Source organism: Mytilus galloprovincialis, chromosome 3 (genome assembly GCF_965363235.1).
Source record: "Mytilus galloprovincialis chromosome 3, xbMytGall1.hap1.1, whole genome shotgun sequence".
NCBI lineage: Eukaryota > Metazoa > Mollusca > Bivalvia > Mytilida > Mytilidae > Mytilus > Mytilus galloprovincialis.
In genome coordinates, this window is record NC_134840.1 from 105801229 (window position 1) to 105814038 (window position 12810).

A 12810-nucleotide genomic window follows, 5' to 3' on the forward strand; every position below is an offset into this window, starting at 1 on the left:
GTTTGGAAATTTTCAGAAATCCGAAATATTTACCTTGTTTGCATACATTTTGCGAAAGTTGTTTATTAGCCTATATTACTTCCGGTTTAGAAAAAGGTACAAAAGCTGTAGAATGTCCTATTTGCAGAGGAACAGTTGCAGTCCCGAAGGATAATTGTACACCAGAAGAATGGGTAAAGTTAATTCCTCTTAATTTCCTCATTTCCGGCATGTTAGCGAATAAAAAAATCAGCAGACTTGAGAGACCATGTATGTTGTGCGAGAGGTCCAACAGTAAAGCTGTGGATAAAGCTACCGTTATTTGCTTGAAGTGCGCCAATACCTTATGTGAAACATGCGCGAAGTATCATAGCCTTATGAAATTTACGACTGATCACGTGATGAAGCCTCTTGATGAATATTTATCTGATGATAAGAAGAATCTATCGGTTTTCAAAAACACCTGTCCTGAACACCCGAATAAAATTATCGAACTTTATTGCGCGGACCACGAGTGTCCTTGTTGTTCCATGTGTATATCTATAACACATCGACGGTGTGAAAAAGTTCAGACAATTGGTGAGGCAGCAGAAGGAATAACATCTTCTTCTGTTTTTCAAGATGTAACACAAGGATTAAAAGATGTTCATGATGACGTGAACACTGTTCTGAAAGACCGCAGGGATAATTTGACAAAGCTTGAAAAAGAGTATGAAACAAACTTAAGAATGTTGACAACACATTTCAGATCCTTAGAGATAGGTTGGATGATCAACATTCATTGCGTAAAGATGTGCTCCTAAAAACCTTCAACGAGAAGAAAGATATTATTGAAATGGAAATTGTAAAATTCGACAACAACCAGAAAGCAATTGAAAATGAACAAAAACTTTTTAAAATATGCGTGACAGAGGCTTCAAATGTGCAAGTAATGATGGAATTAAAGAATCTTAAGACTCAATTAGACAAACATAAGAACAGTTTACGCGACGGTAAGGATCTTCAAACCATAACACATTTGCAATGTTAACTGAAAGAAATACTAAGTCCATTTATCATGTTTATAAGTAAAATACAGCTACACAAGAACAAAATTTCCTTCTAGATACCAGCTTTTTTTATCATTAAAAAACTTCTGTGCAAGTTTGGTACAAATCCAAAAGAGTATGTGAAAGTTATTAAAATATTAAAAACTTTAACCACAGAGTGAATGTGTTGTTTCTGGGCAGAAAATAAAAGTCCATTTATAAGTAAAATACGGAAAAAATGGAATTTTATTTTTACACAATTTACTTCTGGATACTATCTTTTGATCATAAACAAGCTTCTGTCCAAGTTTGGTAAAAATCCAGTATAGTTTAAGAAAGTTATTAAAATTTCAAAAACTTTAACCACAGAGTGAATATTTGTGGACGCCGACGGAATGTAGGATCGCAATGTCTTGCTTTTTCGACTAAAGTCGAAGGCTCGACAAAAGGAGTGTCCAGAGAGAACCACAAACCTTTTGGGTAGGAAAACTGACAATCCTAGTCGAATAAGATTGCAGTGGAGCGCACCTGCAACTTGCAAGATTCAAATTCACAGCCTCAGTGTTGACTGGCTAATGATATAGTAGTTCAAAGCTTAAAAATGAAAAATTCACTTCAGTTTTTGTGTATATATGTCCACTTCAGTGGATAGTTGTCTCATTCGCAATTATACAACATCTCCTTATTTTCAATTGTACTGTTTCTATACTATTAACATTTTTAGTAGCCAAAAATGAAATAATGCAATTGGTGTAAATTGCTACCATCTAATTTCAATGCATTTGTAAGGAAGGAATGGGGTATCAAATGTTTAAGCTAATCCCTTTTGGAATTTTGTTTCTCTGGAGAAATTTTCTGATATGGCCAGGTATAATTTCCGACACAAAATGCCGTAGGGAATTACATGTAAACCACTTTCAGAATCTTACAAAGACCAATGCCAAAAAGTATAATTGTATAATCTAATACATGCAGTATATAGAAGTAATTAAGCATTAGACATATTTTACTTTGCAAAAACTATAATAATAATCATGATACATATCCTATTCTTTAATATTGCTTTAATGTTGATTTTGTTCATTTGCTTTCAATAAGTCTTGTGTACATAAAAGTGGTTAACAAAGTTGATAACGACAAATTGGCAAAAATGCACAGTAAAAACCTAAAGAGTTACAAGAATTTGAACATATGGTGTTATGCTAAAACTTTGTTATTCAAAGAATTGCAAATATGAGGTTAGTCTTACAGAACTGAAAAGCATTCACATCACAACTCATGACATTCAATCTGCTGACAAAATATGATAATCCCTCCATGAAGTGGTACCTGAGAAAAGTGTGATGAAAAATATTTATCCAATGAACAGATGGACAGGGTAAATGCAATATAGGGGTAAATTTAGGAAAAATTCTCCCATGGACTTCAAATCAAACCTCTACCTTGAATTAATTTTATATGTGTTCTTTGTGTAAAAATCAGGATCTTTCATACAGTGTTAATCATTCATTAAAATATGTAGTCCCATCTTTTAAGCATAATGTACATCTCATATTTATAAGTAACTTCCCCATATTATTTTATCTTTTTGAGAATGTTTCCATAGCTTGAAAAAGCTTATATTTTCTTATAAGTTCTTTTTTTTTAATGTTGTGCCAAAAACAGAAATAATAGTTACAAAATAATCAAATTAATAAGATATGTCATTTGTATGTGTTGTTGCAATATTTGTCACTTTTATTGTAATACAAATGAAAATATGAACAGATTGTCTAATATTGTATTACAAGTAGCTACAAGCAATAACTGACGCTAAAAAAATGTTAGTCAAAAGTTTATGCATATAAATATGATGTTTAAGGATGTTCGCTTGCCATGTTTTGGAATTTTTGTCATATTTTGGGATTCCTCTGGGTTTATCCATTTGAATGCATAAAAGTAAGGTTGGCCCATTGACCCACATTTTTCTATTTATAAATCTTTAACATGTATAATCATGACCCATCTGTAAAAGTATTATATAATATTTGTTATTTTTTAATGGTTTTTGAGAACTCAAACTTGTCTATGACAAAGCTATGAAAAATCAAGAGGAACATTTTCCCGCTAAAATTCCAATGGCTCAAAACAAGCACATTGACAGAAACAAGCACATTGACAGACCTATATTTTTGCTTTACTCTTCTAGTTCCTTTAATAATCCCCTATCAATATATAAGAGTGTTATGAAAATCTTGTTATTTTGAAACTAAGAAGCAAATCTCCTTAAACGACCCCCTTAAAATAAGAATCTCTTTACTAAGTATAAACTCAATATCAATTAAAAGATTTCATGGACTATAAAAATAACTAAAATTAATACAAACAAGCAAATACATTGAAATAAAAACATCACACATTCACATAAATACACTAAGTAGAAAAATACTATCATGCTCAGTATAACTGAAAACACATGTGTTTTTTAACACAGTTATTAAATAAGAGGACATTAAACAGTTATCAACCACTTTCGCATTTAATGTACCACATGCATGTCACAATGTACACCGCTACAGTTTGTTCAGGTATGACACATCTTGAAATATTTAATAAATAAATTATAGAAATGGGTACAACATATAAACATGGCAATTCCAATCTGAACACATCCTATAAAGACAATTTAATTGTTCAGCTGTGGGACAAATATATAAGTAGATAAATCTTTGATCTCTGACTGTATCTGCTTTAGTTGGACACCAAAACATATATCATACTGAAAAAGAAAACAAAGACGTTAATTTTTTATTATAAATTTTTTTCATACGATTTTGATAAATGAAATCATGTACTGGTAGATCAAGTACCGTAAGACAAGTTATTTTAGTAGGCACTTCTATCAAAATTTGATGAGTCTTGATTACATGTACCTTACAAAAGAAGCCTCAATGAGTAGCTATAGTAAATAGTAAATAATGAATTAAAATTTTAGGATTACCACCTGGTTAACCAAAAATTGCCATTGAACCCTGCAAAACATCTAATTCCTTATGGAAACAATAACAAATTATGGTAAATAAAAAAGTTTCCTTTAAAAAAAGATGTGCTGAGAAAACATAAACTCCCCTGCCTAAGAATGACAAAATGTTTCAATGATTCCAGAAAAAGAAACCAAAGCACTAAAAAATCTGTTTATCACCATTTCACATTTAGGAACCAAAAACTTAGGTCTTTATCAATAGACATGAGTCTGTACTGTTGGGTACTAGTTTGATGCCCAAGACTTGTAAATTTAATTCTGACTAGCAAGTATTTGTTTAGGAACTAATAAAATTTTGCTGTTGAGACTAACAGTGGGAAAACATTTTGGGGCAGACTGAGACATAACATAGAAAATGTTCAGACAAGTGTCATTATTGTGTGTCATTGTCTTTGTTCATTGTTTGTAGCTCAATGAAAAGTAGGTCTAGCCTTTGTTGGTCTTGTATGATTTTTAATTTAGTTTCTTGTGTATAATTCGGAGTTTAGTTTGACGTTCATTATCACTGAACTAGTATAAATATATTTGTTAAGTGGCCAGCTAAAGGAATCCTCAGGGTGCGGGAGTTTCTCGTTGCATAGAAGACCCATTGGTGGCCTTTGGCTATTTTCTGCTCTATGGTCAGGTTGATGTCTCTTTGATAACTTCCCCATTTCCATTCTAAATTTTATTTACATCTAATAAATGAGAATATATTAAATTAAAAATTCAAACTATCTGTTGGAATTCAGAATAATAGAATGAAGGTAACATTGATATGAGTACCACTATATACATTATATATCCTGTCAACTGAGTGTTGTGGCATTAAAAGTTATCAATGAAAATCTAAGCCATGCTTCAGGTATTAAATGGAGAATGTGTCCAAGGGACACAGAAAGCGTTCCTGTTTGGATATAGTTATAAAGGGACATAACTAGAGAACTGTAAAAGTAACTCCACCCTAATTCAAATTGATCTGTGTTTTGTGGTAATGAGCATGTGTATATAAGCTTAAAAACATTTGGTTGAGGCAAACTTCAGTTTGAGAACAGAAACGACAGATTCACCAATTTTTTCAGAAAAATAAAGGGCCCTAACTCAAAAATGATAATTCGAAAGTTAGGTGGTGATTAGCACTGTGTACAAGTTTCATAATATTTTGCTGAGACATACAGACTGACAACAGCAACACTCAATGCCCACTCTGCAACAACGAGTGAATACAAAGTAGATTATTTGAACCACAGCCATTCTTCAAGCAAAAATAGCATATTTATCATTTTCCTGTTCTTACCTATATAAGTAGTAAAAGAATGATATAAGATAAAATGCTAATTTGATCCATCCTTCCCTCTGGGCTCGACTCAGCTCATCAGCATTCATGATGGAAGTAGGGTCATACAACCCAGGACAACTCATCACAGGTCTGTTCATGTACCTAGAAAAAAAACCAGGTTTACAGGTCGCTAGTTTTTAGTTTAGCATTGTTTTGCATTTGTCATTTTGAGGCCTTTTATGGATTGCCATACAGTATGGTTTTGTTCATTGTGGAATGCCGTATGGTGACCTATAGCAGCTAAATATGAACTTCTTCATCATTTGGTCTCTGTTTAATTGGCAACAACTTCTTTTTTGTGTATATATTTACAAAAGCTAGTCTAACTATCATTCCGTGCATAAGAATTTCTGCTAACAAAAACCATTAGATACTTTTCACTTTAAAAGCATGATACTAGTTCAATATTTTCATCCTGTTGTTAAAGTAAAAGCATGTTTATTGTTAATATTTATATTACAAGAAATAAATTTTTGAAGTACATGTATTTGGAATACATATTACTTTCATAGGCTGACCTCTAAACAAAGTAAGAAAACTAGATTTGGAATAAATTTTTTTAAATATAGATGGAAAATCCAGGTTTTTGATTTTCATATATACATGTACAGGGTCTCACTAAGGATTTTTATTGGCTATGGTGACTGGCGAGTCCAGCAGTTAAGAAGATGAATTTTAATGATATCTGATATAATTTCAGTCTCCAAGACAAAAAAAGAGCAGTATAAATGCACTCATGTACAAATGTATATAACTATAACTTACCTTCGAACATGATAAGCAATTAAAGGTATATTCATTATAAGTGTCCCCCATTGTTGTGCAAATACAAACAATATCGTATACAACACATGGATTAAATACTCTGGTAGGACTAACTGTAATAGAAAATAAAACATTTTGATAAAAAATATAAAATTATATATATATTCAGTAAAATGTCAAACTAAAATGTTCTTATATTTTACTTTATGTTCAATTTAAGTTTATAATCTGAATAACAGATCAGTGTTACACTATGTACACATCTACATTTCAAGACAACAAGCTCTTAGATGAAGTTAATAAATAATTGTTGGAAATCAGTGAAAATTTGAAGACATGTTAAAAAAGGCATTTATCTAATATCAATTATAAGGTCATTTTTATGAATTTACTGTTTGCAAAAATATGAATTATTTGAAACCCCTACTAAGGATTTTCTTATACCAGGCATAGATTACCCTAGCCGTATTTTGCACAACTTTTTCAAATTATGGTCCTCAATGCTCTTCAGCTTTGTACTTGTATTGTTAAATTGCACATTTAAAAAGAACAATAAGGAAACTATATATATAGCTAGTTATGTTGAATTTGAATAAAAAAAAAGAGCTTCCAGGTATTTAAATGTTGTGTTTACTTGTTTCAGACACATGTATAGGTACATTGTAAATAAGTGAGATTATATATCAATTATGTAACTTACAGGATTAAGGCTTCTACATTGATCTACAGGATTCTTGTAATCTGTTTTGAGTTCATCAAAAGCTATAATCTACAAAATAAAATTACATCTTTAAAAGTTTGATTTAATAAAAATGTAACATGTGTTAAAGCATTAAAGTAGTGCAATGGTTATAACAGAAAGACTCAAAGTCAGTTCAGAAAAATAAATAATATTAGATGAGTGATCTTGCATTTTATTCTAATTTTGTCAAATGGACAGTAATGGCAATGTATTACCTGGGCAGTAAAACCTAGGTTTTCTTGTTCTGGGCAATAAATTATAATATATTGTATTTTTACTGGACGTGCCTATAAAGTGCGAAACCAATTACAAACGAAACGAAAAGAAAGGAAATCAACATAAAACAAAACGAAACGAAATAGGAACCAACGAAAAGAAAAGAAATGAAATAGGAATAAAATTTAAATTAAAAAAATCTGTTGACCAACAAAATAGAAAATCTTGATAATGTAAAAATATCTGCTAATTTTAATGATTTTCCCTATTTATCCTTTGTATTTTTGGCGTATCATCCAGTTAATTTCAACAGCTTGTATCTCAAAAACGAAAACGGTTACTCCCTTTTTTAATTTTATTTTCTGGTGTAATTTTACAAGCAGAATTCATATGTGAAATTTAAAAAAAATCTGTTGAGTAGTTTAGTTACGTACACTTCGCATTAAGCTGATTATATTTATATATATTTATGAACTCTACTCTATATGTTATACTAGACAGACACAATTAGGCACGAACCATTTGACTTTATTGAGGGGGGGGGGTCGAAAAAATATCCTGGCCCTGATTTAGGTTAAAAAAAATATCTGTCATGTCTGTCCAGCACTTGGATTGAAAAAAAATAATCTTGCCCACATTTTTCCAATAAAAAAAAATAGTATTTTAAGTTTTGAAGTGCCGGTCAAAGTAAATCAGTATAATTTCAATCAACGAAGTATTTTTAAAATCAATAGCAAATAATTTCAAGATATATAAAGACATTTACTTACTAAATAGTGTGTTAAATTTACATTGTTAGGCAATCTATGTAAAGACAATAAGGCACATACACTAGTAATACAATATTGTATAGGTCTAAGGCCACACCAATTTGATCCCTTGTTCGACGGACCCGCCCGCACCTATTTTTTTCAAAACAGATTTTTTTAATTTTTTTTATATTCCCGCTTCCCGCATCCGGAATTGTAATCATGTCCATTTCCCGCACCGTTTTTTTTTTTGTAAATATTATAAAACGATATCAACATTTGTTAAATCACAGTCTAACCTGTATATAACGATTTTAAACATAAAAGCACCCCACCACCATGACCACACTGTGTAAATATCTGTATTTGTTTCAGCATGAAACCTGGAGTGCTCCGATAAAAAAAGTTATAACAGCGGGTATTTCCGTGAAGAAAAAAAAATTGGTTTCTTTCCCCCTTACTTATATTCCCTATCAAAAAATGTTCGTTGTTAGAATAAAGTACAAAGAACTTCTGAAGGATTTGCCTTCAACTGCAATTATATTGTATGCTGGCGAAACAAAACTATCCATAGCCGCTGCATGTTTATGCACCTGTCCTGATTGATTCAGGAGCATGTCGTTCAGCAGTTTTCGCACTTTATAGGCACCCTATTTTTACAAAGATATGTGACATACTGATACAAATGTTTTGTAGTGTCATGGTCTTATCACTACATCTATACATTTTTAATGGTAAATATACAAGTTTGCTGATAAAGATTGAGAGTCATTTTCAGAGGATAAAGCTCAATTTCTCAAAGTATTTTTAAATGCACAGTTTTGGATACCTGGATTATTTCCTAGCTACATTCATGTGACATTAATGATATTTGAGATCGAGTTACTTTGATGTACATGAGTACATGTAATGTATGACAAAAAAAAAATGCAATATGCTGTACAGTCATGCTGTCATGTAAAACTGGCAGCAGGTATTGGGTTGAAAATTTTGAAACAACCGGCACTTGTGTTCATTCAAGCTAATCAAGGTCAATCACTATAAAAATAGGACAGAAAGTTTTTGGAATGTTTCAGGTTTCACTATTAAAGTGAAAAACATCATCTCTACGGCAGTTCCGGGATATGGTTTTTGGTTGAAACTGTCATGAGACTTCCATCAACAAGCGACCAAAATATAGGCATTGTCATTTCCAACACACATTGAGCAAACAGGTGAAAAAGTTTGATTTGATACTGCACAAAATATTTGTGAAAACCAAATCTAATAAGACAATGTAAGATGGTCACCCTCCCTCAGTTTTACAGGAATCAAGATTACGTACTACTACAAATGTAACTACAGAACATAATTTTTTTCTATACTACCCTACAGAATGACAATTATGAAAGGGGTGGATACTTTAAATAGGGCAGGGATACAGGCATGACTTCTATCTGGTAAATGACAAACTTTTCCAAAAATCGAGAATACTCTGACGTCTAGTGGCTGTTTTGCCAGACAAGCTGGGGCTGAGTAATCTCGACTATCTTGTTCGGTGAAAGACATGATTCCAGAAATGATGTATGACCACTATTGACAGCTTAAAAAATAATTTTTCGTTGACCAAAAACTAGCTCTTAATACTATGCTACATAATAACTAAAGTAAACATCAGTATCATCATATATAGACTATTACTAATAATATAGATGGTTCTCTAAAACTGAGGATAAATTAGCACCAGGACATTTAAGAAACTTCTGAAAAGAGCTGGTAATTTTAAATGGTGTAGAATTGTCGTTTGGTAATGCTTCCGTAAATTATGACTTGGTGCCCAAGTAATAGCTGATTAGATTCTTGTTAACCATTATCATGGTTATACACACCAAGCATGTAAATAATTTATTTATGAGGAGCGAACGTAAATGTTCTAATGGTATACAAAGCAATTATCGATGAAACCTGATTAAACGTACATGAAATATTGCAAAAAATATAAGAACTGCTGATAAGATCAGAGCAAATATGTAACAAAATGCAGCAAATGTGAATGCCATTGCAATTTTTTTTCCTCGCCTACAATTTTTTAAACGGAAGTTTATGTATGGTAGAAAATAACCGGCTCTTTCAGGGGTAGACATGATGTTCCGGACGTGAGATATTTGTGGTTGATTACTGGGGCAAAAAGACTAGAATAATATTAAAGGAAAAGGGTCACAATTAGCTAGTTAACAATAATTTTACATTAAGACAAATTTAAATTTTTATATCTTTAGAAATTTGTTCATTAGCACTGATAAACTTCCCATGATAGTCCTGACGCTTACATAAATAACACATTTCCCAGCACACGAGTTACTTGCCGAATCAATCAATCAATCAATCAATCAACCAATCAATCAATCAATCAATCAATATGTAGGTCGGCCGACAACAATTCTCACAGCGAACCCTGTTAGTGTTAAAGTAAATGTGCGTAATTTTTCAGTTTTTTTTAATGAATCATAAAGTTAACGATTGATTTTTCAAAAATGTGATACTTTTTTTCGAAGTTCATCTAGAGACCATCATAAATGGGTTGGATATACATGTGTGTTCTATAGCCTTCTATTGGTGGCCTTCGGCTGTTGTCTGCTCTATGGTCGGGTTGTTAATTGTCGCTTTGACACATTCCCCATTTCCAGAGACATATAATACAACAATCGGAACAACTCGGCCTTTCTGGTTGCACGAAGTTATTGTACTGCGTAGCGAGAATGGCCGAGTAGTTACGATTGATAATACAAGAGATTGGCAACTCGGCGAAATCCCGTAATATCACACGGCCACATTTAAATCTCGCGAGATCTCTTTGGGTAATAGAGTTATTATCAAAGTATTAAAAGTACTCGAGGTAATGGTGAATGTTTAAGCATAAATTAACTGTTTCAGTGTTAAATTTAACATAATTAATTAAATAATTTGAGTTCATACATTCATAATTATTTATTTCAATGTCCTTTTAATTTTTATTTGTATTATTTGCATTATTGAAAAAGAGACATAATTTGATATTGAATTAAAAAAAAAACATAATATGTATTATATGTCTCTGCCATTTCCATTCTCAATTTTATGATCGTTAAGATAAATTTTGTTTATCGGATTCAGTAAATGAGTATGTTTTATAACTTTATTTTCTTGTATGAAGGGTTCAACCTGGCCTTGAAGGCATAAAACTTTGCTCAGTGCTCGGAGCACAAAAATCATGCTCGAAACATGAAATCCAGCAATTTGATTGGTTGATTTTCGAGTCTGAGTACAAAAATCATGCTTGAAAGTTTTATGACCGTAAGGCCTGGGAACAATAGATAAGATTACTCCAAGAAACAAGAGAGTGACTCAGACAGGAAGTTTTCAGAAAATTAAACAATAAAGCTTGCAAACAGTGATTTACCCACGGGGTATACGGGGATGTGCCAAAAATATGGGTCATAATTTTGCGGGATTTTATAATAAACAGCTGCGCCATGAGCGCATGATACGCCCGACGTCTTGTGTGGAAGTTTTATGCAATAATCATAAATAGTTTCTGAGAAAGTTTTAAGCAATTACCATTTATTGCTTTTGAGACACAGCATGTGAACCCCCACCCTGTTTTTTTTTTTACAAATATCACTAAAATAAAATTTTGAATCAAACCAAAAAGTATACAGATCTTTAGATTATTATAACATAGAAGTGTGTACAGTTTCAAGCAACAATCATAAATTGTTTTTGAGATACGGCGCAACATGTCAAAAAAACCCTCCCCTTTTTTACAAAATACTCAATAACTCAAAAATAAAATTTTGAGTCATCACCAAAAAGTATACAGATCTTTAGATTAATATAACAAAGAAGTGTGTAAAGTTTTAAGCAATAATCATTAATCGTTTTTGAGATACGGCACGACATGTAAAAACCCCCTCCCCCTTTTTTACAAAATATTCAATAACTCAAAAATGAAATTTTGAATCATCACCAAAAAGTATAGAGATCTTAAGATTAATATAACAAAGAAGTGTGTAAAGTTTTAAGCAATAATCAGGAATCGTTTTTGAGATACGGTGCGACATGTGAAAAAAAAACACACCCCTGTTTTAGTTACAAAGTGCCGTAACTCAAAAAGTTTAAATCTTATTTTCACCAAAAAGTATACAGATCATTTGACCATCATAAAAAACAACTATATTATTAAGTTTCATGAAATTTAGATAAGTCGTTCTCAAGTTACGGTGCGACATGTTTACGCCGGACAGACAGACGGACGGACAGACGGACGGACACCGGACATTTGTATACCATAATACGTCCCGTCAAAATTTTGACGGGCGTATAAAAATGACCCTCCTTTTTAATGACATTCTATATTAAAATGTATTTACGTTTGATAACTGTATATTGATTTGGGGTATGATCTACATATCATATATAAATATGCTATTGAGAATCTTACATTAACTAGTTAATAGTCCCAGTGTTAATGTAGAAAATTTATACAAAATCTTCCCCAAACTCTACATTAAAAAATTGTTGTCCAGGTTTCATCTCAAGGTCTTTAACACAGTGGAAACCCACATCATGAAGCAAGCGCCGACGGCACTATAAATAAGTAACACGTACCGTTCTATTTCGGCGCACTCGGAGTCCTATGATCGTGATGATGACTTTATCTACATAGTAGGATGGCTAATGCGCTAAATACACCCCAACCCACTAAAATCTCACACCCACTTAAACATGCAGTTAATCCAACAATCCATGCGTATATATAACGATAAAGTGCACCAAACGATGTCAATTCATATATAAAAACTTAAGGGTAGCTGGTATATTTATGAATTATGAGTGATGATGAGTTAGTGCTTATATAAGCATGGGTCATATTTTAAATATCGTATATAAGTATATAGGTCATTCTGTCTTAAGTATTTATATAACTATAGGTACTGAATTTCAGTGAATGTTATATTAAAAAAATTATTTAA

The 12810-nt window shown here is 31.9% G+C and overlaps 1 protein-coding gene across 1 annotated transcript; it reads right to left on the reverse strand.

Moving 5' to 3' along the window:
- Positions 1 to 2773: 2773 nt before the first annotated feature.
- On the reverse strand, positions 2774 to 9922 carry LOC143069679 (protein cornichon homolog 1-like). Its single transcript, XM_076244432.1, has 5 exons — positions 9778 to 9922; positions 6813 to 6881; positions 6113 to 6225; positions 5306 to 5449; positions 2774 to 3765 (listed from the first exon to the last, which is right to left on the reverse strand). Exons 1-5 carry the CDS (start codon positions 9856 to 9858, stop codon positions 3738 to 3740), a joined length of 435 nt encoding a protein of 144 aa, XP_076100547.1. The 5' UTR covers positions 9859 to 9922; the 3' UTR covers positions 2774 to 3737.
- Between the last annotated feature and the right edge of the window lie 2888 nt (positions 9923 to 12810).

Bases quoted from the DNA above. Each gene is read 5' to 3' on its own strand.
- LOC143069679 (XM_076244432.1), bottom strand. From the start codon at position 9,858: ATGGCATTCACATTTGCTGCATTTTGTTACATATTTGCTCTGATCTTA. The intron at 6,882-9,777 runs GTACGTTTAATC...TTTATTTTGTAG, and splicing joins TATTTTTTGCAATATTTCAT to ATTATAGCTTTTGATGAACT. The intron at 5,450-6,112 runs GTAAGTTATAGT...TTTTTTTTCTAG, and splicing joins ATTGCTTATCATGTTCGAAG to GTACATGAACAGACCTGTGA.